At 53.4% G+C, this 23,595-nt stretch overlaps 8 protein-coding genes across 8 annotated transcripts; 3 read left to right on the forward strand and 5 right to left on the reverse strand.

The window, feature by feature from the left end:
* Positions 1-439: 439 nt before the first annotated feature.
* N0V96_001481 (uncharacterized protein) lies at positions 440-2,383 on the reverse strand (the record flags this gene model as incomplete). The annotated part of the gene is made up of 3 exons (XM_065756242.1): positions 440-753; positions 1,558-2,270; positions 2,322-2,383. The coding sequence occupies 3 exons, from the start codon at positions 2,381-2,383 to the stop codon at positions 440-442; spliced, it is 1,089 nt and encodes a 362-aa protein (XP_065615482.1).
* Positions 2,384-3,698: 1,315 nt separating this feature from the next.
* On the forward strand, positions 3,699-6,809 carry LHS1 (lumenal Hsp70 protein; the record flags this gene model as incomplete). The annotated part of the gene is made up of 1 exon (XM_053191881.2): positions 3,699-6,809. The coding sequence occupies one exon, from the start codon at positions 3,699-3,701 to the stop codon at positions 6,807-6,809; it is 3,111 nt and encodes a 1,036-aa protein (XP_053050489.2).
* A 1,816-nt stretch (positions 6,810-8,625) lies between these two features.
* Positions 8,626-10,158, forward strand: N0V96_001483 (uncharacterized protein; the record flags this gene model as incomplete). The annotated part of the gene is made up of 4 exons (XM_053191880.1): positions 8,626-8,888; positions 9,004-9,090; positions 9,149-9,273; positions 9,332-10,158. 4 exons carry the CDS (start codon positions 8,626-8,628, stop codon positions 10,156-10,158), a joined length of 1,302 nt encoding a protein of 433 aa, XP_053050488.1.
* A 951-nt stretch (positions 10,159-11,109) lies between these two features.
* Positions 11,110-11,743, reverse strand: N0V96_001484 (uncharacterized protein; the record flags this gene model as incomplete). Its single annotated transcript, XM_053191879.2, has 3 exons — positions 11,110-11,422; positions 11,521-11,604; positions 11,676-11,743. 3 exons carry the CDS (start codon positions 11,741-11,743, stop codon positions 11,110-11,112), a joined length of 465 nt encoding a protein of 154 aa, XP_053050487.1.
* A 4,651-nt stretch (positions 11,744-16,394) lies between these two features.
* On the reverse strand, positions 16,395-17,044 carry RPS25 (40S ribosomal protein eS25; the record flags this gene model as incomplete). Its single annotated transcript, XM_053191878.1, has 5 exons — positions 16,395-16,420; positions 16,488-16,711; positions 16,835-16,840; positions 16,894-16,946; positions 17,012-17,044. 5 exons carry the CDS (start codon positions 17,042-17,044, stop codon positions 16,395-16,397), a joined length of 342 nt encoding a protein of 113 aa, XP_053050486.1.
* Positions 17,045-17,520: 476 nt separating this feature from the next.
* On the forward strand, positions 17,521-18,436 carry RPS5 (40S ribosomal protein uS7; the record flags this gene model as incomplete). Its single annotated transcript, XM_053191877.1, has 3 exons — positions 17,521-17,660; positions 17,815-17,998; positions 18,119-18,436. The coding sequence occupies 3 exons, from the start codon at positions 17,521-17,523 to the stop codon at positions 18,434-18,436; spliced, it is 642 nt and encodes a 213-aa protein (XP_053050485.1).
* Positions 18,437-19,426: 990 nt separating this feature from the next.
* N0V96_001487 (uncharacterized protein) lies at positions 19,427-20,347 on the reverse strand (the record flags this gene model as incomplete). Its single annotated transcript, XM_053191876.1, has 1 exon — positions 19,427-20,347. The coding sequence occupies one exon, from the start codon at positions 20,345-20,347 to the stop codon at positions 19,427-19,429; it is 921 nt and encodes a 306-aa protein (XP_053050484.1).
* Positions 20,348-22,549: 2,202 nt separating this feature from the next.
* On the reverse strand, positions 22,550-23,064 carry ATX1 (Cytosolic copper metallochaperone; the record flags this gene model as incomplete). The annotated part of the gene is made up of 2 exons (XM_053191875.1): positions 22,550-22,713; positions 22,977-23,064. The coding sequence occupies 2 exons, from the start codon at positions 23,062-23,064 to the stop codon at positions 22,550-22,552; spliced, it is 252 nt and encodes an 83-aa protein (XP_053050483.1).
* Positions 23,065-23,595: the final 531 nt, after the last annotated feature.

Below are 23,595 nucleotides of genomic sequence, written 5' to 3' on the forward strand. Positions count from 1 at the left end.
GGGCGAAGGCGGCAGTGAATCAAAGCCTTAGACCACCCTGACGGTCTCAATTTGGATATAATTCACCATGGAATAAGCGTCCAGAGGCGTCGGCAGGCCCCAGGTGGCCGAAGGAGCCTACATGTTTCGTTCCGCGAGAGATGCCAGCCTGCTCACGGAATTTCAGACCAAACCCCCAGCAGGGATCCAAGTTTTGTTATCCAAAACGAGGATATGCTGACATGGCTGTACAAACGATGGGTTCTATGGTGTAGGGGCAGGCTTTTATTGAATTCGACTAAATAGACGGGAGATTAGATAGGAGTGAGCTAGCTGTCAGACATGAAATGCTCTTTCAGCCAGATGTGTCATGTGAGAGAAGTTTGCATAGGTATGATAAGTGATGGAAGAGTTTTGCGAGTCCATTCTACCTGAGGTAAAGAAGATCAAAATCAACATCCTAAGCCTCAAACTCTGGCCAACTTTGAATCTCAGCAACAAGATCCGCAAAATCCTCATCCCCCGCCTCCGCCCTCTCCTTAAACGCCGCGTAGTTCTCCTGAGCCCACGCAAGCTCATCGCCAGCCAATGGTGTCGGGAAACTGGCTTTCAACCCGGCGATGAGGTCCCCGGTAACAAAGACCGACCTCAGTTCCAGATCCTGAGGCGGCAACTCGCCTTCTTCATCTACCGTCTCCAGGTGCACGATCCAGGCCCACGCGGCTCGGATCTCGTAGCATAAAGAGGTGAAGTCCTCCTGCGTCCGGGAGGATCCTCGTCGGACGCGCCCGACGATGCGGTTTGATTTGCGCTGGGGGTTGCGATTCAAGGATTAGTAAATGTGTTTACCCCTATGTAAGGTACGGAAGGATGGGGGTGTCACTTGTCTCCCGCCGACGTAGGTTGGGGTGTTTGATGAGTCTGTGAAGATGACGTTGATAAACATTCTAGGGACGGTAAATTTGGTGCTGTGTATTGCGGTGATGGATTCGGCGAGCTGATCCCTCTGGCTTTGGCTTAGAGGGGTGGCGTGAGATATCTCGTAGAGAGGCATTATGTGTAATTTTTTTTTCAAATGTTCTTGCAAACAACTATGTTTAATAAATTGAAGTTCTAGTTCGGGTGTCGTGTCAAATGAAAACTTAATGAAGATACTATTTAGAGTAAATGCAATGATGGCTTTGGGCTTGCTTCATTCCACACTAAGCAACATCATGTGTAATCGCACGTCGGGGATTGCACCGCGGCCTGGCAGCTGACAACAACCCCGCAGGGAACCCATCCTAAGCAAAGTACGCTCGAGTTCTGGGAGAGTAATCACAAAATCCTAGAAAAATGTGGGGATGTAGAGTGTTTCCATCGTAGGTATGATTTCCGCACCTTCAAGATATGGACGAGATGACCTTCGCCCCTATCAGTAGTGAACAGTATACAGCGCGGTGCCCCTCGTGTCCATATCTGCGCGGTTATATGACGCTTCAAGGCCACTCTCATTGTAGCTGTATCAACAGTACTCTAAGAACCAATATCTACGGAAATGAAAGAAGGAAAAAAGGCGGGAATTTCATTTCAGTCCACCGCTAAGTAAAATACTTTGGCCAGTCAAGTACCCAGTCTTACACAGCATCAAAACAACATTAGCACACTCCTGCGGCGTCCCCAACCGCCCAACGGGGATATTCTTCACATCACCAGGCGTGCCCTCCACACGCTTCTCATCGGGAATCATTCCCGTATCGCCAATCATGGCCGGCGCGACGTCGTTGAGCGTGACACCGTCCTTGGCATGCTTGGACGCGAGATTCTTCATCAGGCCCGTCATACCAGCCTTGCTCGCGGCGTAGTGGCAGCCATTGATGCCGCCGCCAATGGCTGATATCGACGACACGAAAACGATGCGGCCCCAGCCCTGGGAGACCATGTGCGGCATGGCGATCTTGCACAGCAAGAAGGAGGAGCGGAGGTTGATGTTGATGGTGAAGTCGAATTCTTCGAGGGAAATGTTTTCCAGGTATGGGTTGGCTTTGTTGTTGAAGCCTGCCGTGCCGGCGTTGGATATGAGTATATCGGGGGTATGGCCGTGTTGGTCTTTGATATTCTGAAAGAGTTCTTCGATTTCTGTGGTGGAAGACATATCCACTACGTGACATGTAACGTCAGTGTCGTCGTCTGTTGAGTTTCGAAGCTCAATAGCGAGGTCTGTAATTTTGGCCAAGGTTTTCTCGGATGAACAAGTCAGGGCTAGACGCGCTCCATTTTTGAAGAGCTCTCGGGCGCAGGCTCCTCCGATTCTGAGGTTGTCAGGGACGAACTCGCTGGATGAGGTTGTCGCCTCAACTCACCCACCAGAGGCACCTGTCACCAAGGCCAGTCTGCCTCTGACTTCGTTATTCACAGAAGCCATGGTGACCGATCGGCCTTCACTTGAGCGGCTGTTGAGGCCGGAGGTAAAGAAAACACTCCCGGCGATATTCCACTACGATGTGCGGATGACAGTCCTTGTTTGTACCTTGTCTCTTGGTGAGGTTGCAGCTGGGAGGTTATGCAAGGGAAGCTGGATTGACCCCGCCATAAGTTGCCCCACTGTAGCTTTATTACCCCGCGATCTCCAATGATGTGAACGGCAATGGGAACTCAATGAGATTGTGTTTCCGATTTCGGATGATATTGAGTAGGGTGTTTGGTAAGAGTAAGCAGTCGTAATTAGTGTCAAGTATGCAAAGTCTTTGCCGTGAGGATTGAACTTCAGATTCGTAATTTAGTGTGTAATTCCATTCTGAAACACTCAAGATAGAGGCTCGGCATTCTACCTGTCAGTCAAGCCCTTTCACATCGGGTGTAGTATGCCTGGTCGACTCGAAATGGGCTGGTTGTCTCATCTCCCTTATTGAATCTGGGTAACTCTGTCTTGTTGCTAAGAATGTCTGCCTTGTCTCCTGTGCAAGTGCCTCATGCTACAAACAACTCTGATGTAAGACTGTCTTTTTGGCAACGGGATAAGACAGCAAAAATTGCTTGAGGACACTTGTCTACAAACAGGTTGCTGCCAATATGTTGGATCTGCGGTGACTGACCGCTCATGTGATGGTGTCATAACCCACGTAACCTTTAGGTAATTCTCAGTCCGTAAAAGTGTCCATGAGTTGCTTGGTCAAACAAGATTTGAAGATGGGAAGCTGGGCGTTGGCCCCTTTAATGTGGCTTGAAAGCAGCAAGTGGATCACAAGCCCCACTCTTCTCGGGACAACTGCCACAAATCCCAGTGCTTAATCTTATCGCACCAATGGAACGCTTATCGTGTGGTCAGCCTTGCATTTGGGGAGAAGGCGCCACAACTTTTTTTTCTTACAGCTGTCCTCTTCGCCAGGACAGGTAATCCACTAGAAGGTACCCTGCCCGAAGACGACCTGGACCCAGTCTGGGGAGGAGAATGGCACCGAAGCCAATAGAGGACACCTTCACGAATCTCCATTCAACGACGCTCCGTTGTCCATATTTGTGCTCCTAGGTCGCCATTGTCTCGAGGAACCCTCCTTCTTTTTTTTGACTTCTCCTCTTTTTGTCTTTGGGTTTTCCTCGCTCTCTAGATTTATAACACTCCTGCGTCTCAAGTCTCACACTGGGACTTGTCTAACAATCCGTGTTAGTTTCGACGTCTGTCACTCCCACACGAACCTGCCTAGACGACCCTCCACAGCGCCGCTGGGCGCAAACTACACATGATGGCGCAACGAACATTCTCGCCATTGGCAGTGGTCCTTGGCTGTGTCTTCTTCTTTTCCACACACGTCTTTGCCGTCTCCGCCGTCCTTGGTGTTGACCTCGGTACCGAGTACATCAAGGCTGCCCTCGTCAAGCCCGGTATTCCTCTCGACATTGTCCTGACCAAAGACTCGCGCCGCAAGGAAATCTCCGCCGTCACCTTCAAGCCTCTCCAGAGCGGTCCCAAGTCTGGATCCTACCCCGAGAGACTCTACGGCTCCGACGCCATCGCCCTCTCCGCCCGCTTCCCTCACGATGTCTACCCCAACCTGAAGACGCTCCTCGGTCTCTCCGTCGACGACCCGATTGTCCAAGAATACGCTGCTCGACACCCTGCCCTGCAGCTCGAGAAGAACGAGGCGCGAGGAACCGCTGCTTTCAAGAGCAAGGTCTTCACCGAGGAAGAGGAGGCATGGCTGGTTGAGGAGCTCTTGGCCATGGAGCTGCAGAGCATCCAGAAGAACGCCGAGTCTGCGGCTGGAGCTGGTACCTCTGTCCGCTCCATGGTCCTGACGGTCCCTCCTTACTTCACAACCGAGGAGAAGCGCGCCATCCAAGCCGCCGCTGATCTCTCTGGCCTTAAGGTCCTTAGTCTCATTAGCGACGGTCTTGCTGTTGGTCTCAACTACGCCACCTCCCGCCAGTTCCCCAACATCAACGAGGGAGGCAAGCCTGAGTATCACCTCGTCTTCGACATGGGTGCCGGTTCCGCCAAGGCTACTGTCATGAAGTTCCAGGGCCGCACGGTCAAGGATGTTGGCAAGTTCAACAAGACCATCCAGGAGGTTTCCGTCATTGGCACTGGCTGGGACAGGACTCTGGGCGGTGACGCACTCAACTACCTCATTGTCGACGACATGGTCGCTCAATTCGTCGAGTCCAAGGGTGGAAAGAGGATCTCTGCCGATGCCGAGAAGGTCAAGGCTCATGGACGCGCCATCGCGAAGCTGAACAAGGAGGCGGAGCGTTTGCGCCACGTCCTCAGCGCCAACCAGCAGGCCGGCGCAAGCTTCGAGGGACTCTACGAGGATGTCGACTTCAAGTACAAGCTCACCCGCCCTGACTTCGAAAAGATGGCCGAGACTCACGCCGCGCGTGTTGACGCCGTTCTCCTGGGAGCTTTGAAGACTGCTCAGCTTGAGCTCTCTGACCTGACCTCTGTCATTCTTCACGGTGGCGCTTCCCGAACACCCTTTGTTCAGAAGCAGCTGGAGCAGATCGTTGGCTCCGCCGAGAAGCTTCGCAGCAACGTGAACTCTGATGAGGCCGCCGTTTTCGGTGCCGGCTTCCGCGCTGCCGAGTTGAGCCCTAGCTTCCGTGTCAAGGAGATTCGCATTTCTGAGGGCGCCAACTACGCCTCTGGCATGAAATGGACCAACAACAAGAACAAGCTCCAGCACCAGCGCCTGTGGTCCGCCGTCTCCCCTCAGGGCGGTGTTCCCAAGGACGTCACCTTCACCAACCACGAGGACTTTGATGTCACTTTCTACCAGCAGATCGAGTCTGCCGAGAAGGATACCAAGGTTTTCTCTACTAAGAATCTCACTGCCTCCGTCGCGGAGCTGAAAGAGAAGTACTCCTGCGTTGACAGCGACATTCACTTCAAGGTCGGTGTCAAGCTCAGCGGTGAGAGCGGCGAGGTTGAGGTTACCAAGGCTACTGTCGAGTGCGAGGCCGAGGCCCCCGAGAAGGAGGGCTTTGTCGATGGCGTCAAGAACCTGTTCGGCTTTGGCAACAAGAAGGGAGACCAGAAGCCTCTTGATGGAGAGGAAGACGAAGAGTCCTCAGCCACGGAATCCGAGTCCTCCACTACCGCCTCGACCAAGACGGAGTCTACCACCGCCTCCTCGTCGCCCGTTCCTAGTGACGCTGCGGCTGATGGCAAGGAGCCTGCCCCCAAGAAGAAGGAACTCGTCACCGTCAACGTCGACTTCACCCTTGAGAAGGCCGGTCTACCTGAGCTTTCCCGCGATGAGCTTGTCAAATCCAAGGATCGCCTCAAGGCCTTTGAGGCTTCAGACAAGGCTCGCCGCTTGAGAGAGGAGGCCCTCAACCAGCTCGAGGGTTTCACCTACAAGGTCCGCGACCTCCTCGAGAGTGACTCCTTCATCGCGGCCTCTACCGCCGAGGAGCGTGCCACTTTGGAGAAGAAGAACAGCGAGGCAAGCGACTGGTTGTACGAGGAGGGCGCCGACGCGTCCCGCGATGAGCTCAAGAAGAAGTACAAGGAACTCAATGACCCCGTCACCAAGATCCAGAAGAGAAGCGAAGAGTCCGAGAAGCGCCCTGAGCTTATCAAGGCTCTCAAGGAAGCCCTAAACTCCACCCAGACTTTTGTCGGCACAATCAGGAAGCAGATTGATGAGTACGATGAATGGCACGCCTCGGCAGCCACCGAGTCTTCCTCCAGCACCTCTACCGAGACCCCCTCAGCAACTCCCTCTGGCGACTTTGACGGCCTCGAGGACGAGGATTCCACCGGCAAGGAGCGCACGATGGAGGATGTCGTAAAGGAGAAGGGCCCCGTCCCGCCCCTTTACAAGCGTGAGGACATCGAAGTCGTTGAGGACGTCTACGAGACCACCAACAAGTGGCTCAATGAGATGGAAAAGAAGCAGGAAGCCCTTGCCTCGACTGCGGACCCCGTTCTTCTCGTCAAGGATCTTCAGGCGAAGCGCGACAAGCTCGACAAGGCAGGCATGGACCTGGCCATGAAGGGCGTCAAGAACATGGAGGGCAAGACCAAGAAGGCTAGCAAGGCGGCTAAGGCAGCCAAGAAGACAAAGTCCACCGCCACGGCCTCGACCTCCGCGACCGCCTCTCCCGAGGACGGCAAGAAGTCTACCACCACCATCCCCTCTAAGAGCTCAACTGCCGGCGAGGCCCCCGCTGGCCGGACCGTTGAGCTTCCCGGTGGCGGAAGTTACGTGCAGTTTGGCGGCAGCGACGGCGACACGCCCAGCGAGGCGGAGATTGAGGAGATCCTCAAGAAGTTTGACCAGTCTCAACAGGCCCAGCAGGCCGCCGCCAAGGAGCAGGAGGATGCATTGGAGCACGATGAGCTTTAGAGATAATTGGATGGATTGTAGATTGGGGGAGAGAGAAGATGGGCTTTGAAGTTTTTTGCGCATACCATACCTAGGCGTTTCTACAGATGAAATGGAATTACAGACAAATCAAGACAACTGCCAACTTGCCTTTTGGATCGTGACTATTTTCCCGTGCGGGCTGAGTGACAGCGAGGCGGACAACATCGTGAACGTCAATTTCGTTTCAACTACGGATCCTGCAACCTCCAAGCCTCGATCTTGACGAGTCTCGCTGCTCCCACGCTCCATCAGCAGCAGCAGGAACCCTTCGGGTCGTGCCACATGAGAGTCGAGTCAGGCAAACTGAGTATCCGAGAACAAAAGGCCACGACGGAGCAAACATGGCCATTTGAACCATTCGCAATCGTCAGTAACGACGAGCCAGTTCATCAAGTCATTTCAACATCATCAAACGTTCTACAGAGGGCAGCACCGCCACCTCGCCTTGCCGCCGTCCGCCTCGTTTCCCAATGGCTTTACGTTGGCATTCCCATGATTCAGAAGGTTGACCCAAACTGTTTACTACGATAGTTGAGGAGTAGACGAATTTGAACATTACCAACCACGATAAAAAGGCAACCCCGTGATACACGCGGCCGACATCGCCCGACGGTTCCCGTCGGCAGAGCGCATACATCTCACCCCGTACCACCACTCAGTATCTCGCCGAGAAGACCCATAGTCATGTGCTGTTTGCCAGCCTCTTCCCATTCGATCTTGTATCGCCCCGGGGAAGAAGTGTATGTAGCTCCCGATATAGCTTTAATAAGATACTCACCGGTTTTAGCCTTGTTCAAAAGTGGCAACCAAAAAAAGGAGGAATCCGGTGCAATCCTCGGACAATTTGTTTCCATACCTCGAGTTGCAAATCGTTGTACATTCGTGTGGCTAGCTTCTTCTCTGTAGCTCCATCATTACAGGCTGTCACCATCATCATCATCATCACCACCAGCATCGCGACGAAGCCCCAAGTACGGACCGTTGTTTGCCCTCTCACCTTCGGTATTCGGTGTACACCGGTGTAAGGCGAGACCACCCCCCCCCATGATAAAGTCTCACTCCAAATTGCCCCATCACAATCAAACCATGCATGATCCGCCAAAGCTTTTTGTTTTGGTTCTTGTCCCATCCCAATCTCTCTTTTGAGTCATCAACGTAAGGGAGAAATGGGGAGATACAGGTAGACAAAATGGAACCCCATGACCAACGACTCGGTAACATCAACCCGTCGGCTTTCCTTCCGGCCATTCCTATTCTTCGTCCTTCTCCCCCCTCTTGCGCCCATTCTCCGTCTTCGCCTTCTTCTTTCTCAAGACACAAAAAGCTAAAGACGGATATCTGCACGACTCGGGGGTTTTTTCCTCCCCGGCCTCCGCCCCAATATCCGCGGAGTGACACATGTTGCACTCGCATGTAAGGAACGGCGAAAGTCAGGCAACAAAGAAGGGGCGGATGCAAGGCAAAGAGGAAGTAATGCGAGAGAGAGAGAGAGAGAGAGAGAGAGAAACAACAAACAAGATCGTGTTGCGACATCGTCACTAGTCTCGTTAGCACCAAGTCTCGGTACGAAACAAACAAATTGCCTTGTCGACACTCATCCCCTGGAACTGAAGAAACTAGGATCAAGCTTCCGTAAAAGCAAAGGTGAATGCATGCAAGAATAGGATATATATAGAAGGGGGAAATCCCGCTCCCCCCCTTTTTGCGAAAGAGAACATCTCTGGCATCCTCACCCAGATCAAAGGTCTTCAAACTCTGGATTCAATAGCCACCAAACATCTGACAACCCGCAACGATGATCCCCTACCTCGCCTTCCCGCTGCTATGGTCGGCATTGGCACACGCCATTCCGACCAGTTCCCAACAACAACACGCCGAGCTACCGGACCTCCAACGCCGCAGCACCAGCACCCTCAAGGTCTCCGCCCGATCGAACCCAGACTTCGTCCTGGACGGCCCGGCTGCCCTCGCAGCCGCCTACGAACGGTGGGACATGCCCGTTCCGGAGTCGCTCGCCAACCACAACATGTTGACCCGGCGCGAAGGATACGAATGCAAGTTGCGCCCCCTTCCCCCTTTGCCCCTTTCCGTCGATCTCGGAACCGCAAACCCCAACGTATAACCCAAAGCTGACATACTCGTGTTCAGCCGCCGTCGTTGCCGCAAAGAGCAGCAATGACTTTTACTGGCTGACAGACGTCTTCGTCGGGTCAGCGATGCAGAAGATGCCCGTCATCATCGACACCGCATCATCCGACTTGTCAGTCCTTTCCGTCCCTTGAACTCTTGAAATCTCTCCAACTTACACGATGGAACAGCTGGCTGATGACCACCGATACCGAATTCGGCGACGTAGCCGTGAATGGCAAGCCCGCGCTCTACGACCCTGCAAAGTCGGCGTCGAGTCAAGAGGTCCCTGGCGCAGTTTGGGAGTCATCGTACAGTACGTTCTCGCTTCATCCTACCACCACCAAGTATCCCAACTGACAAGTGACCGATAGTCGATAAGTCCACCAGCTCCGGCAAGGTGTACTTCGACACCGTTGGCTTCGGCCTGGTGACGGACAACAACCACTTCACCATCGCCAACACAACAATCCAATCCGCCGTCAACGTCGCCCCGCGGTGGGCCATCGAACCCAAAATCAGCGGTGTCATGGGTCTCGCCAAGAGTAAGCCCTCGTCTGTCAAGCCCGGTATGCCGTCCATGCTCGACCGTCTCAAGCCGGCGCTGCATTACGAGTGGATCGGTATCGATCTCCGAGCCAATTCGAATAAGGGCTTCTTCTCCTTTGGATACGCCTTGGGCACAGTGGAGACCAATGAGCCGCCCGTGGACGACGACGAGCACTGGAGCTTCGAGCTCAAGGGAACTCGCACGAGCACTATGGACAGCAAGCAGTGGAACGTGTTCAAGAAGCGTACCATTGCCACCATTGATACTGGAAGTAGTTTTGTGCTTCTTCCTGGCGACATGGTTGCTGGTTACTATGCTGGCATTCCCGACTCGGCTCACGATCCAAAGCTGAAAGCCTGGGTGTTCCCGTGCGCTTCGGCCGCAAGCATTCCCGACATGCTCTTCCTTACAGCAGGCGGTTACGTGGGCACGATTCTCAAGGAGTCTATCAATCTTGGCCCTGCGCCTGGGAGCTCCGAAATGTGCTTTGGTGGGATTCAGAATAGTGCCACTAATCGTTCTATCTTTGGAGGCGTCGCCCTCAAGAGCATGTTCGTCCAATTGAATTATGGAGCTTCAGGAACCTTCGTCAGCTTTGGGAAAAAGAGCTCGTACGATGTTTGTTCGACGACGACAGCCTGTCAATCATAGGAGTTCGAGGCAAATGCTACTTCGCTAGCCAGGATTGGAAGAGGATCCGTTATGTCATTCAAGTGGCGTTCGCAGAGTTCCTAAAGGTGTCGCCTAGCTAGAATAATCAGTTCATCCATTCGCGTGTACACCTCTGGTCACAAGGGAAACACAAAAGTGAGATGCCGCGTGCGCGCAGACCCACGACGCTTGGAGATCCGGAATTTGCACAAGGTGAAGCCGGCCGTGTAGTCCGACAACCCGAAGGTTTTGTGACTTGGCAGCCGTGGAAAATGCTCACTGTGCGTCCCAAACGATTGAGGCAATTTAGAGGTGAATTTCCACTTCTTCGTCTGGTATATACAGATGCCCCTCTTCTCTCAGGGACGTGCCATCAATGACCAGAGGCAGTCGATCCATCTTGGATGATCCGCTCAGGCATGCTCAAACTCCATAAACTTGGTGAAAAATGCGTGACCACTCAGGCTCGCAAGAGAAGAAAAGCCAACTGCAAAAACATATCGGGATGCTGAAGAATTCATGCTTCCAAGTCTAGGAAGCGCTCTGGAAAACGTAGCGAGCGACGCCCCGTCTCGGGTTGTGGTAGCCGGCATGGGTACATGCCAAAGGTAAAGGCCCTTTTCAGTCATGCTCAAGCCGAGAGTGCAACATTGCTACTATAGCTTGGTGAAGGCGTTAAATCGAGGAGTGCGGGTATATGCGAGAATGAGCTCGAGCCGGTGCAAGTAGTCTGGTTGTGCAATCTAAAAGGGCAAGTCTACCCTCATGCCTGGTCGCGGTCGCCGTCTGAGTGAGCAGAAAGAAGCAACAGTCAGCATTTCGTAATCTCAAAGTACACATTTGACTGGTGATTTGCTCGGTAGAGGCGGTGGTACTGGAAGAAAGAGAAGAATCGGGCGGGACGTGGTATCATGGGTATTTGTATGGGTTGTGTAGGAAACATGCAGCGATCTAGTGTCGGGGTGGGTGGTCGTCAAGGTCATCCTTGCCGACGAATTCGTATTCACCTTCGCTGGCAGTAGGCGTGGGCGGCATGTTCGCCGAAGACGGGGCATGAGGCTGGTTCTGGCGCGCCGTACCTGGTCGTGACCTGGCCTTCTCCTGGGCTTCCTTTGACAATGCTGGGGCAGCATCTCCCGCGACAGCAGCAGGCTGTGTGGCGGCTTGCTTGTTGACATTGTTGCTTTTCAACCGCTCCTCCATTTCGCGAATGCGACGCTCGAGAGCTTCAAGCTCGCTTGTCTGGCTCTGAACATTCTGCTTTCTGTAACGATTCTCTTAGCTTTCTGACTTTACTCCTTTGGGTGTAAAGCTGCATGTCGTAAGGTGAAACATGATTCTGGGTGTTGCGGCTCTACATACCGTTGGTCAAGCTTCTCGTCTGTGACGGGTTCGTCGAGGCGGAAGATATCGGCAAGCTCCTGGGAGAAGGAACGAGCAATGGTACTGCACGACTGCGGGTCAGCTGCGTATCTCGGAAGGTTTTTGGTTAACTGGGGCGGGCAACTGGAACGCACGATTGAGGGCGGCGGCCATTGGGCTGCCAGTCGAGGTCGAGCTCGGCGTCGGTCATGTTGTGCGCCATTTCGTGTGTAGTGAGGACCTTCGGGTAGGCAAAGAAGACGAGGTTGTGAGGTTGCGAGTGGGAGAAAAGAGGACTCGCAATCAGGGACTGGAGACGGTTGGGTTCGTGGTCGACCAAAAAGGGAGGATGATCAGCGGTTAGTGGTTGACAGTGTCGACAGGGTGCTTGTCACACCGATGTGGTAATCCAAGCAGGCGGGTAGTAATGTATGGTGGATAAGAGGCGGTAAGAAGGGTTGGCTGCGCAATACTCTAGAAGAGAGATGGAAGATGTCGAACAACTGCAGTGGTGGGTTTGTCGCGAAAGATGGATGGAGCAAGGCACAGGCAGAGAGAGGTATCTTTGATGCGCCGGAGAGAAAGAAAGCAGAGCTGAAGGGAGGTGGGCGAGTATTTGTTTCGTCTGTGGTTGTCTTGTCTGCAAGCGGCAGGGAAAAGGGGATCGGTGATGGTGGGAGAGGTGGAGGCGGGAACTTGAATGGGGAGGAGGAACAAGGAAGTCAAGTCGGGACAGGAACGGCGGAGGCTTTTGGATGCGGGATGGACTTGGACTTTGTAAGGTTGAGGGAAGCAACAAGAGGAGAGGCGAGACAGGCGGATGTGGGCAAACCTGGTTTGGTCACGGTCCATTCAGATGGGGTCAGATCAAGACAGTGCAAGTTGGGAATAAGGAGGGGAGGACTGAGCAGGAGAAGTCAGAACGAAGATGTAAGACAGGGCGGGTGTGGTGCCTGACATCAGGGCCATCATCTGGTGGTGCGCATCATATTTGGTTGGCACACATGGAGATCACAGGCCGGGAAAGGGAAGGGGCCAGGTACGGGCGGCACACACACATGCACACACACAGTAAGGAGGGAGGGGCCTGGAGACGGTGTACCGGATAATTACCAATTATATCTGCTGCAGGTTTATGAGAAGGCGCAATGAGGGAGGGCAATGAATGGAAGCTCGCCATATCATGTTTGAGTACTCCGTACCTTTGGTGTTATTGTAAGTACTTGTCTTTTACCTCCCATAGAATCCAATGGGACCTAAGTTCTGAGAGCATAATAATTGAGAAAGGTATCGCTCAGTACAGATACCTCACTTTGTGACTGAGGAACTTGTGTGGTCGAATTGCATCTGGAGGATGGAGGCAAGCGGGTTGCGATTGCCCAAGGTAAGGTAAGTGGACGGAGTCAATCCGGAGGTTGGAAATGGAAGACAAGAGGGGCCTCGGGGGCTCCGCAGTCTCGCAGCAGGAAATCAGGTACCTCGAGTCCTGCATCTGCTCCTGCTGTCTTTTTGGGTCCTATGTCCTATGGTGGAGTGTGCAATTACCAGGTTGCCATCTGTAATCAGCTGCAAAGGGAATGGTCTCGAGACCCAGTCAATTGGGCGCAGAAGGAGTGTTCATGCGACCCGACCGGGACAGGCGATCCAAATCTAAAAAGAGCACCTACGCTCTCACCCTCTACGCAGTACTCCGTTACTCCGTACGGATACACGCACCGCAAGTTGCATGGAACTGCATAAACCAGGCTCCTGACACCTCAGCTCCTCTCTTGATGCTTGTCCACGCCGCCTGGCCAGCGGCAAAGTTGGGAACAGGCTTGACAGGCGACCCCCGAGAAAGCCAGATGGTTGCAAAGCATGAAGTGGAGGGGGCATGTTTGAGACCATGTAGCAGCCTCGTCAAAGGCTGAACTCTTGCGAACACTGACCTTGGAATACACCTCGAGACCTGATCTGGCAAACACCAATTGTCCAAACTCCATGGCCTGGATTGTAGGGAACCCAAAGTAAAAGAACGCTAGAGCACTTGCCACATGGGAGCAAGAGAAGATGGGCATATTCTATCTTGATGGTGAGGGCATCCGACACCACCATGCATACCTTAAGGTACTGCAGAGTACCTATCCATCCCTTGTCTTCGGAGGACCTATGCATCTGCAGCTCGCCTGCATCCATCTGGCATTCTTCCATCCACCCCGGCCACTAATTAAGGTAGACGACAAAGGCACGGTATCCGTACCTGACGACATTGGCATCCAAGTGGGAGCCAACTTCCTTCCTTCCTTCCTTGGAGGCTTAAGCCTTGGGCGCCTTCCATGTGTAGCTCTCCACGACCCTGGGAAATCTCACTTTCACCATCTGTCACTACGACCAACAAGGCAAGGTCATTTGCTCTAGGCCCCTCCGTCACTTCCTCCGTTACTTTCTCCAAGATAGCTTGCTGCCTCCCTAGGTACCTCACGGATACCCAACCTCGAGCTAAGCAACCTATGAAAGTAGAGGAAGGTGCTCATGGTACTAAACGACTCTCGGTACCTTAACTACCTTACTTCGCACCTGACCAGTACCTACCTCACCTTAGGTACCTACCTACACAGTAAGTGCCTATGCAGCATTGGTGCACCTACCAAACCATGGCGAGAATGGACATCACGAACCAATATTCCTTATGCTCCTTCCCTTCTCCACGAACTCGTCCGAGTCTTGACAGCTAATTTACCTAGTACCTACTATGGAGTACTTGAGCCTGCCGTGCCTGCCTTCCATTTCATCCCACCAACATACCCTCCTTACCTTAAAACATGCCTTTAATCCCCATCCTACCACCTCTCCCCCTTCATGCCGGCAAATTCACAAGCTTCTTGGGTCTACGCTTCCACATCAAAGTTGAAACGAACCAAGTGACCCGGTCCATCCTCTTCACTTCTCGTCATATCCGTCTTTTTGGGGGTTCGTCAACCAGTCAGCTGTGTCTTGAATCTCTCCATCCCGCTGCCATATGGCCTGTCTGTTTCTGTGGCCCTGTCATTCGTCAGCCACCACATGACGTTCACGTCTGGCTTACAGCCGCATCATGTGCCGCTCCTTTGTTCAAATGAGACCCTGGAACTTCCCCTGTCGACTAACATTCAGCAAGGCATTTCTGGCATTCTTCGCCTTCCCAATCAACGTTCGACCAAATCATGCTCCCTGCCCCTCGAAGACTCGATGCACGCAAGATCGCACGCGAACCGCGCTACCACCTCACGGACTGATCACTTCTCATCTCCATCAACCCCTCCAAAAATCCAACTCCAATTCCCCTTGTCGCTGAAAGAGAAGGCGGAAAAGGGGCATTTCGTGACGCTGCCAATTTCGACATGACATCAAATTTCGGACCGCCCTAATCAATTTGACTTCCTGGTCAAACACCCCCAAACTTGATCAAAGCGCCTGGGAAGTCCCGCCGTAGCGCCCAGCCGCCAACGACTGGTTTAATCTCATCAGCCCGAACCACTTCCGAGTCCATTCCCACTGACAACCCCTTGACGTGTCCGACATCTCGGGCTCCGGGCTTGGGCCCCGGCAAAGACCTTGAGAAGCTCTTAAACTGTATCCCCGCACCCGGCCTTTGCGTCTTCAACTTCGCAGTATAGAACGCGTGTTCTTAAGCGCAAGACCAGGGAACGGCGCGTTCCTGTCAAAGTGGCAGCCAAAGTGACATAGACATTGACGCTCATGCCAGTACCTATCACAGCGCTGACGCCGATGTCTCCGGAAACCAAGAACGCGAGTAATTCATCAAGCGAGTGACAGATTAAAGGAAGCCTCCACTCCGTATGCACAAAATTATTATTACGTTGTCATTACTACCGAAATACGATGGACGGCAAATGAGTCGACCAACGAAGATGCGCAAACCGCGGTATTGCATTCCATCATCGAATAATGGTTCAATTCTAGCGTCAGCCTCTCTAGTGGCGCTTAACGAGGCTCAAGTAGTGTTGCCATCGTCAATACCGTAGTATGAAAGCCATTGAAAGACCCTTCTATGTTACGAGGGCTTCGCTCAGACCTTTGTGCCACGAGAACACTTCATCTCAGCCCAGCAACCGTTGTCCTTACTCTGCACGACATCGGGCCTTTAACAGTGACCTCTAGGGCTGGATTGACTGCGGGCCAAGACCCAAGGCAAGCCGGTCTTTCGCTTGGCTCTCGAGCTTCCAGCGCATCATGGAAGTGGAAACACGGAGCGAACGATAGTAAGCTGTGCGTCACAGCCCTACAGCATCAGATGCGCCTTTCTTCTTCGGACGGGAACAACATCTGTGGGCCTCTAGGCGGGCGAGAGTTGTTGCAGCACCACTATTGGGTCTTTGGAGACAGTGAGTATCGTAACAACAACCACCTCATGGGCGAATGATATTATCCGCACAGCGATGACTACAGTTGTCGGGTCCTGACTTTATCTCGGAGCCACTTCCATCCCGCAGAGTCCGAACCCCCGGAGAACTCCGCTTGCCTTCGCAATTGGGCTTTCATAGGCAAACCAGCATGGCGAGGGCCGCCAACGGGAGCGAGACGAGACTCGGCTATGACGTCGGAGGGAGGAGCACAACGCATATGGGCCACATGCACTGGGACGATAACCTTTGGGCCGGTATCATTGGGACGTCAGGACGTGATCATGGTCTATTTGACGACGCAGCAGATGTACGATCAACTCCGTTCCATTTGCGGTGCTAAGCAAATCCGATCCCTAAGGCCCAAGGTATAATGCTTCATTGAGCATCCGAAAAGCCTCCTGACTAGGCAGATATGACCAAATCCGTCCCTGATTCCCGTTGCTTTTTATTTTTGTCGTCACGCGTACCACGTTCAATGGCTGAGCGGGTTTAGTCAGTACCACCGACGGCACGGGCTGGTGATGAATGTTAGCTTTGCTGTTTCTCGTTGGATTCTCTCGTAAGACTGGAGGTTCGACGTACTGTAGATCTTCATCTTGCTGTGCTGGACAACGGGCTTAATGATGCCCTTCTCCTCAAGGTCGGCAAGGCATCTGCGGGCCAGGGAGCCGTTGATCTTGAGACGATCGACCAGGACGGCGACGGTCACCAGGCGGTAGGACTGAACATCCTTGTAGAGCTTGTCGGAGGTGGCCTTGTCGAGGATGACGGCGTGCTGGGCCTTGTCCTTGACCTTTCCCTTGGACCTATAACGATGGGTAAGTCGGGTGATCGATGGGTGGTAGAGAGGCAGTGGCGTCCGAGGATAGAGTATCGTTGGGGAATATTTCGACAAGTTCTTTGTGCGTGTGCATTGCATAGGATCATACGTACCACTATCGCGACAAGGTCAGCATTTTATCACTTCAAGACACATTTATGGGAACACGGGTTTTTGCGACGAACCTTCTTCTTTTGCTTCTTAGCTCCTGCAGCTGGCGCCTTTACATCCAATTCAAGTCAGCATCGTGATCCGGCCAAGTCGCGAATTTGTGCGTCGCGCACACGGGGGGAGGGGCGTCGTTTCGCGTGCGTACCATTTTGTCTGATTTGTGATGTCGTCGGTCGGAATACCAAAGGCACCTAGGTCGTCGGGAGTAGGAATTTCAATTGTATGAGGTTGCGGGAAGAGGTGCCACTCCAGAACCACCCCTCCAGGCCTTTCGGTTGGAGGGTTGGCCAACCCTAACAAATTGCACGCGGGTGGGTCCACTTTATCTACTTTGCGGGACCTGATTGGGTGCACACCACCACCGCCGCGGGTTGAAAAAAAATATTTCGCCCAGTGGCCCAGCGAGAGGACCAGAGCCCGGACCAAAAGCCCTTGGTGGTTCCGTTCCTTGTGCACCAAAGTCACGGTTTTCGAGGAGCGAGCTGGCAAAAATCGAAACCCACTCTGCGGCGTACTTTCGCACTTGGACAACTTCAACCCACGACCACCACATTTTCCCACCCCAAGCCTTTCTCGATCTTCCTTCCCAACAAGGTCTACTAACCCCCCAAAGGTCGAGCGAAAATGTCTGACGGCGGCGATATCGAGGTCGAGAGCGTGGGCAACTACGATGTCCTCCCCAAGGACGTTGTCAAGGAGGTCGGCAACGTCAAGCTCTTCAACAAGTGGGATTACGATGTTGAGGTCCGGGACATCTCTCTGACGTGAGTCCACCTCCCAACGCACTTGTTGTTCCTTCTTGCGCAGGAACGCGATGGACGACGACAAGAGCAACATCAATTCACCGAGGAGTCGCAATTAGGAAGGAACTTGGGACTTGGAGAATTCAAAAAGCTAATCGCGAACCGAATCGAATAGTGACTACATCTCCCTCCGCAACCCCGTCTATGTCACCCACTCCGCTGGCCGCTATGCTGTCAAGCGCTTCCGCAAGGCCAACTGCCCCATCATTGAGCGTCTCACCAACTCCCTCATGATGCACGGCCGCAACAACGGAAAGAAGCTCATGGCTGTCCGCATCGTTGCCCACGCCTTCGAGATCGTATGTCACCCACTCTACCGAGCCCGCACCCACAAGCCAAAAAACCTTTTGGCCAATCCGACACCAAGAGAACACACAACTGCAAGGAACAACAGTCGAGACTAACACATACCGCTACAGATCCACCTGATGACCGACCAGAACCCCATCCAGATCGCCGTCGACGCCATCGTCAACTGCGGTCCCCGCGAAGACTCCACCCGTATCGGTTCCGCCGGTACCGTCCGTCGCCAGGCCGTCGATGTCTCCCCCCTTCGCCGCGTCAACCAGGCCATCGCCCTCCTCACCACCGGTGCCCGCGAGGCCTCCTTCCGCAACGTCAAGTCCATCGCCGAGTGCCTTGCCGAGGAGCTCATCAACGCCGCCAAGGGCTCCAGCAACTCCTACGCCATCAAGAAGAAGGACGAGCTCGAGCGTGTCGCCAAGTCCAACCGGTAAAGGGTTTTTCATCACTCCCTTTTGTCTATGTGTTTTACCCCTCATGGAAAGGGCTATGAAACTCTGCTGCTGGGATTTGGAGAGGCGTGTGTCTGGGGACTGTGGGTGGTTTTGTCTTTCTTTCCCCGGGAAATAGTGGGAAAAGGCATCATCTTCTCATGCTCGTTCCCCGTGAACACGCTTGGTTTGGAGAAATGAGAGAAAGGGGAGGGAGCTAAGAAAGGCGGGCAACAAACGTGGAGGAGACCTGTTGAAAAAATGGGGGTTCCATCTACACCTCCCCCTTTTCCCTATTTCTCTATCGAGACGTCAAAAAACTGCTTTCTGGGGGACAAATCAAATCGGAGGCGTGGTATTACATAACAGGGCAATTCAACGTCTTTTTTCTTCACTCATGAACGAAAAGAAAGCGGTGTTTTGCGCTGGTGACCCTTTTTGTTTTGCATTTGCGCGCGTTTCGGGAAATGGGGGAACGCAGCTGCTACGGCATCTTGTCTCTTAACGGCTTAAAGGTGGTTTATTCCAATAAAAGCCGAAGCTCGTCAGAGCAAATGAACAAAACCCCGGCGTTTCCCCACGGTGTCTAATGTGAGATGAGAATGACATATCCCCCTTTTCCTCCTTCCAGTATCGCCGTATTGTCGATTGTATGAGACGCCTACTTCGGTGATGCCGTAACGTCATAGCATGTCACTGTTCCTTCATCATACATCATAATGTCCTGTGAACACATGCGAAAACTCGACACGTCCATGTCGTCTTGACGAGACTACTAAGGTAATAGTAGTAAGGGACCACGGTCCCAAAAAAAAGCAGAAAGCCATCATCATGGGGTATCGTAAACCATCAAAGATCCCCCATCTCAATCAGCCAGACCCCATCATCAATCATTGCTAAGCTAGGCGATGATGCCTCCCCAGCCTCTCCTTCTGTTCTCTCCTTTTAAGCAGCCAACCTCCAGCCCAGCATCACTATTTCTATCCATTCTCTTCAAAGAATGGCCGTCTCCTCCCCGACATCCAACCGCATAAACATACCCTTGTGCTCGATCCCCTCCTCCCACCAAGTCCCCATCTCCTCGTCGACCCGGAACCCAAACTTCTCCCACGCGCCCACCACAGCCGCCTGCGAGTGCACGCAGACGAGGCCCCTCCACTTGGGCACCTCCTCGGCGCTCGTCGCCCCGATCGCCTCGAGTCCCATCTCCTTGATACTCGGGTCAAAGTAGCTCGGGTGCGCCCGCAGCCACGCCAGCGCCGTTGTGACCAGCAGCCTCGCGATCCGGTGTCCCCTAAACTCCTTGACCACGGCCAGCCGGCCCAGCTTGACGTACGGCTCCCGCCCGTCGTGCAGCGCCGTCGCGCGGTCCGGCGCAAAGACTTTGGTTGCCGACATGCGCCTCTCCTCGCCCACGTGCTCCGCCGCGCTCTCGATCTTTTCCTCCACGGGGCTGCTCGTCGACTCTGAAGACTCCTTGTCACCCCCGTTCAGCGCAAGATCCGCCGCCGCCGCCGCCGCCGCAGGATCCTCCTTCAACACCCCGTCCCAGTAGACGCCCCCGTCCTTGGGGTGCGGGGCGTGGGGAAAGGGAACGAGGCGGATGGTGCCGATGGGCGTGCTGCGGGTGCTGCTGCGGCGGGGCCGGACGACGTTGCCGGCCTCGTCGAGGACCTCCTGCTCGACGACTTTGTTGACTGACGCGTACGAGACCCAGTGGCAAGCACGGCTGTCGTCGGCGTCGAACTCGTTCTCGGCGGGGACGCCTTGCTCCGCGACGAAGACGGCCTCGCGCACCTCCATGGCGTCGCAAATCTCCTTTGGTATCGTCGCCGGCTGCTCGTCGTGCGGCGCGCCGCGGATGTAGGCGTCGAGCCGGGTCGGCTCTAGGAGGGACACGAACGGTGTTCCCATTGTGAAATGTGTTTTTTGTTTTGTTTTTTTGAAGGAAGGCTGTGGTAGGAGGAAGTTGGGTTTGTGCGAATATAAGACGGTTTTTGTCTCTTTCTCGGTGGTAGGTATGGAGATGAGATGGCGGCTGGTGGGATGTGTTCTGGAAGCCGGTTCTTCTCCTCTCTCTCAAGTAGTGTTGCCGGTTGAGCTTGAAGTAGAGTTGTAGTCGGATGAAGTAAGAGGTGTCCGTTTTGACTTCAAGGCAGCAGCAGTATGTTTTGCAAAAAGTTGAAATTGCATTAGTGTCGAGAACTGCAACCCAGCGGTCTCATCTTTTTGATGCAAGGAAAGGCGAAGTATTATGAGAGGTTCGGGCAGGTAACTAAGGGTAAGGGTACGTGCTCTCTGAGGTACCTTCCACCTCACCAAACAATTTGTTTGGCAAGTCCCGTAAAAGCGAAGAAAAAAAACGGGGAACGGTACAAGCACCGCCACCCACTTTTCGGGTCCGGTCGTCATCTGGCAGGGCCGGACGGTCATCTGTTTGTGTGATGCTTTCCCTTTTCACTTGTCTCTCCCACCATCCTAGACACAACTCAGGCGCGCAAAGCAAAGGCAAGACGATAGCCCAGACCGCAGAAATGTATCCAGCCGCTCATCGGCCGGCGCTTTGTGCGGATCACCCCCAGCTCTTTCCCATCGCCCCCCCACCACCCACGGCGCAAAAATGACGTTGGTAGGCACTCCTCCCCGGCTCCCCGGGTGGCGTTGGCGGGTGTGGGTACCCTTTGGACTGAGCTCCGGGTGTCGACAGCCACTGCCAGATACCTTACTACCTAGACCGCCCTACGTAACTAACCAGACGTATGCTTCCAAACATGCTGCATATCTCTTTCTTTCAGGGTCCCTACTTCACGTGTCCTCCCGTCTCATGCTCGATCTAGAAGCTCCCATTGGGCAAGGCACCAAGATCGGCGGTGGGATATCCCCCAAGGGCTCTTCTAATGCGTCCCTTGATGAGACGGCGGCGAGCTTATTGCAGACTGAAGTATGTAGCAACCCTGCCATCCATAATAAAACTTCATGAAGGGCAGGAGGGGCACGTCTATCCTGCTCGAGGACGGATTTAACAGAGCGGAGGGGCAGCTTTTTGTCGTCTTGGTAGCCACCTGTGGTCCAACAACGCTTTTGACTGTTCCGTTCCGTGCTAAGATGACATGTCACTGAAGCCCACGCCGATCAGCTTCTTCATCCCGCATTCCGCGTACTCTACAGTTATGCGGAACCTTCAGAGAACAGCTCGACGCAGCCAAGGCCATGTATATCGATGGCACCCAGATGAGAGCTTTCTATTTATGCTCCACTGCCACCGGCGTTGCCTCTATCGTTTTAGAAGAGGAGTCGGGATGCGAGCCTAGAATTCCTAATTCCAGGCCGAGATGGTAACATTGTCATCGCGTGCTAAAGTCCAGAAGGAGACAGACATGACCTTGAATGGCTCAGTTGCGCCGCTCTTGTTTGCGAATAAATCCCAAAGAGCTTTCAGCGGTGATCTTTGTCAGGAGTCTACTATGTTTTGTGGGCAGCCATACCCGACTGGTATTATATCTGTGTGTGTGTGTGTGTGTGTGTGTGTGTGTGTGTGTGTGTGTGTGTGTGTGTGTGTGTGCTGGCAACGGTAATCTGGGACAGCTTATGAACACCCCGTCTCAATGAGATCTTACACAGCTTCAAATTTGAGATTAAATACCGAAGATGCGCTACAAAATCTTGCAGAAAACCACAATGATGATGATCGAGAGTTCAGAAACATGGTCGGGTCAGATGTGGCTTCAAGGCAAAAAGCGCAATAAGAGAACAGAAAAAGGATCCTCAAAGGATACTCGCACAAACATTGGCATCCAACTGTGAGAAGCTATTCGCATACCGTCACGGCCAAGCAACATTGTAGTGACTGAGCCATACAGCTTTCGCGCCAATCTCTTTTCGCTAGCGGAAAGCAGATAGACACCTGTTGGACACAGATAAGTGGTAGAAAGTGGAAGCAATCATAGTATATCTATTTTGATAGGGGGTTTTCGCAAGTACGCAAAAGCCAAAAAAGTCCTCAGCAGCCAAAAAAAACGTATTGTCGCACTGCGTTTTGCCACAGTGGTCAAAACGTTCTGTATAAACTCCTTGCCCAAAGAATATTCCGTCCGCTACTCAGACCGAGAAAAGTGTTTACGCGGTGACCTCGATGCTCTGCTCAACGCCGTCGGCGCTGCCAGAGTTGACCTTCTTGCCAGTCTTCGAGATGGTCTGGAGGACCTTCTCGTAGGGCAGGCTCTCCTCGGCGATGACGGTGGCGGTCTGGCTCTCGAGGGAGACTTCGTACGACTTGACGCCTGTATTCGGGTGAAGCTTCGGTCAGCACGTGTTTCTTTCTTTCAATGTATGGGAAATGCGCCTCTGTGCAGCGTTATGTATGTCCGTTGTCTCCCGTCATCTCTAAACAGACGAGACATGCCCAAATCTGTGCACGGCGCCTGACAGCCGAATACCGGTCACCTCGGAGTCATGGCCGAGGACCGATAACGGTAGGGACAAGTTGCGAATCTGGAGTAGGGGATGGCATGGGGGAGGAAATCTGTGGGGAGAGGGGACTAACCATCCAGCTTCTTCAGGACACGGTCGACGGCGCCGGAGCAGCCGCCGCAGCTCATGCTGACGTTGAACTTGTAGGTGTGCTCAGCCATTGTGTCGGTTTTGGTAGTGGTGTTTGGAAGGAGGTTGAGAGGTTGGAAATTCAGTGAGTTGCAGGTGGGAGAGTTTGCGGTATGGCGTTTGGCGGGGTAGAAGAGAGCTATTAAGGAGGGGCAAGGAAAGCTCCAGTCGTTTATAAACCTGGGTGGTCGCTTATATTACGAGAACAGTGAACTACGGTTAGGAGAGAGAGAGAGTATCTTTAATTCGAAAGTAAAATCAGAGGGAAATCGTCGGAAGACAGGATGAGATGGTGGTCACCTGGACGATTATATATCTGTCCTCCTTGGTGCTGCCAAATCGCATTATTAATTCCCATAGAATCGCCCGTCGATGGCGCAAGAGCATGGAAAGGCCGCGCAGCACGCTCACTGACATCCGAACCCCCCAGTAGCCGCTAGCGCCGAATTGAACCCAACCACCCCCAGAGAAGAGAGTCCCCCGTCTCGCTTCTGAAACTTGCTCACCTCAGCCCTTTGCAACTTCCAAAATGCTCTTTTCTCTCTCCCGAATCACCCCCCTGA

Source organism: Colletotrichum fioriniae (genome assembly GCF_027942845.1).
Source record: "Colletotrichum fioriniae strain IMI 355084 chromosome Unknown scaffold_1, whole genome shotgun sequence".
Lineage (NCBI taxonomy): Eukaryota > Fungi > Ascomycota > Sordariomycetes > Glomerellales > Glomerellaceae > Colletotrichum > Colletotrichum fioriniae.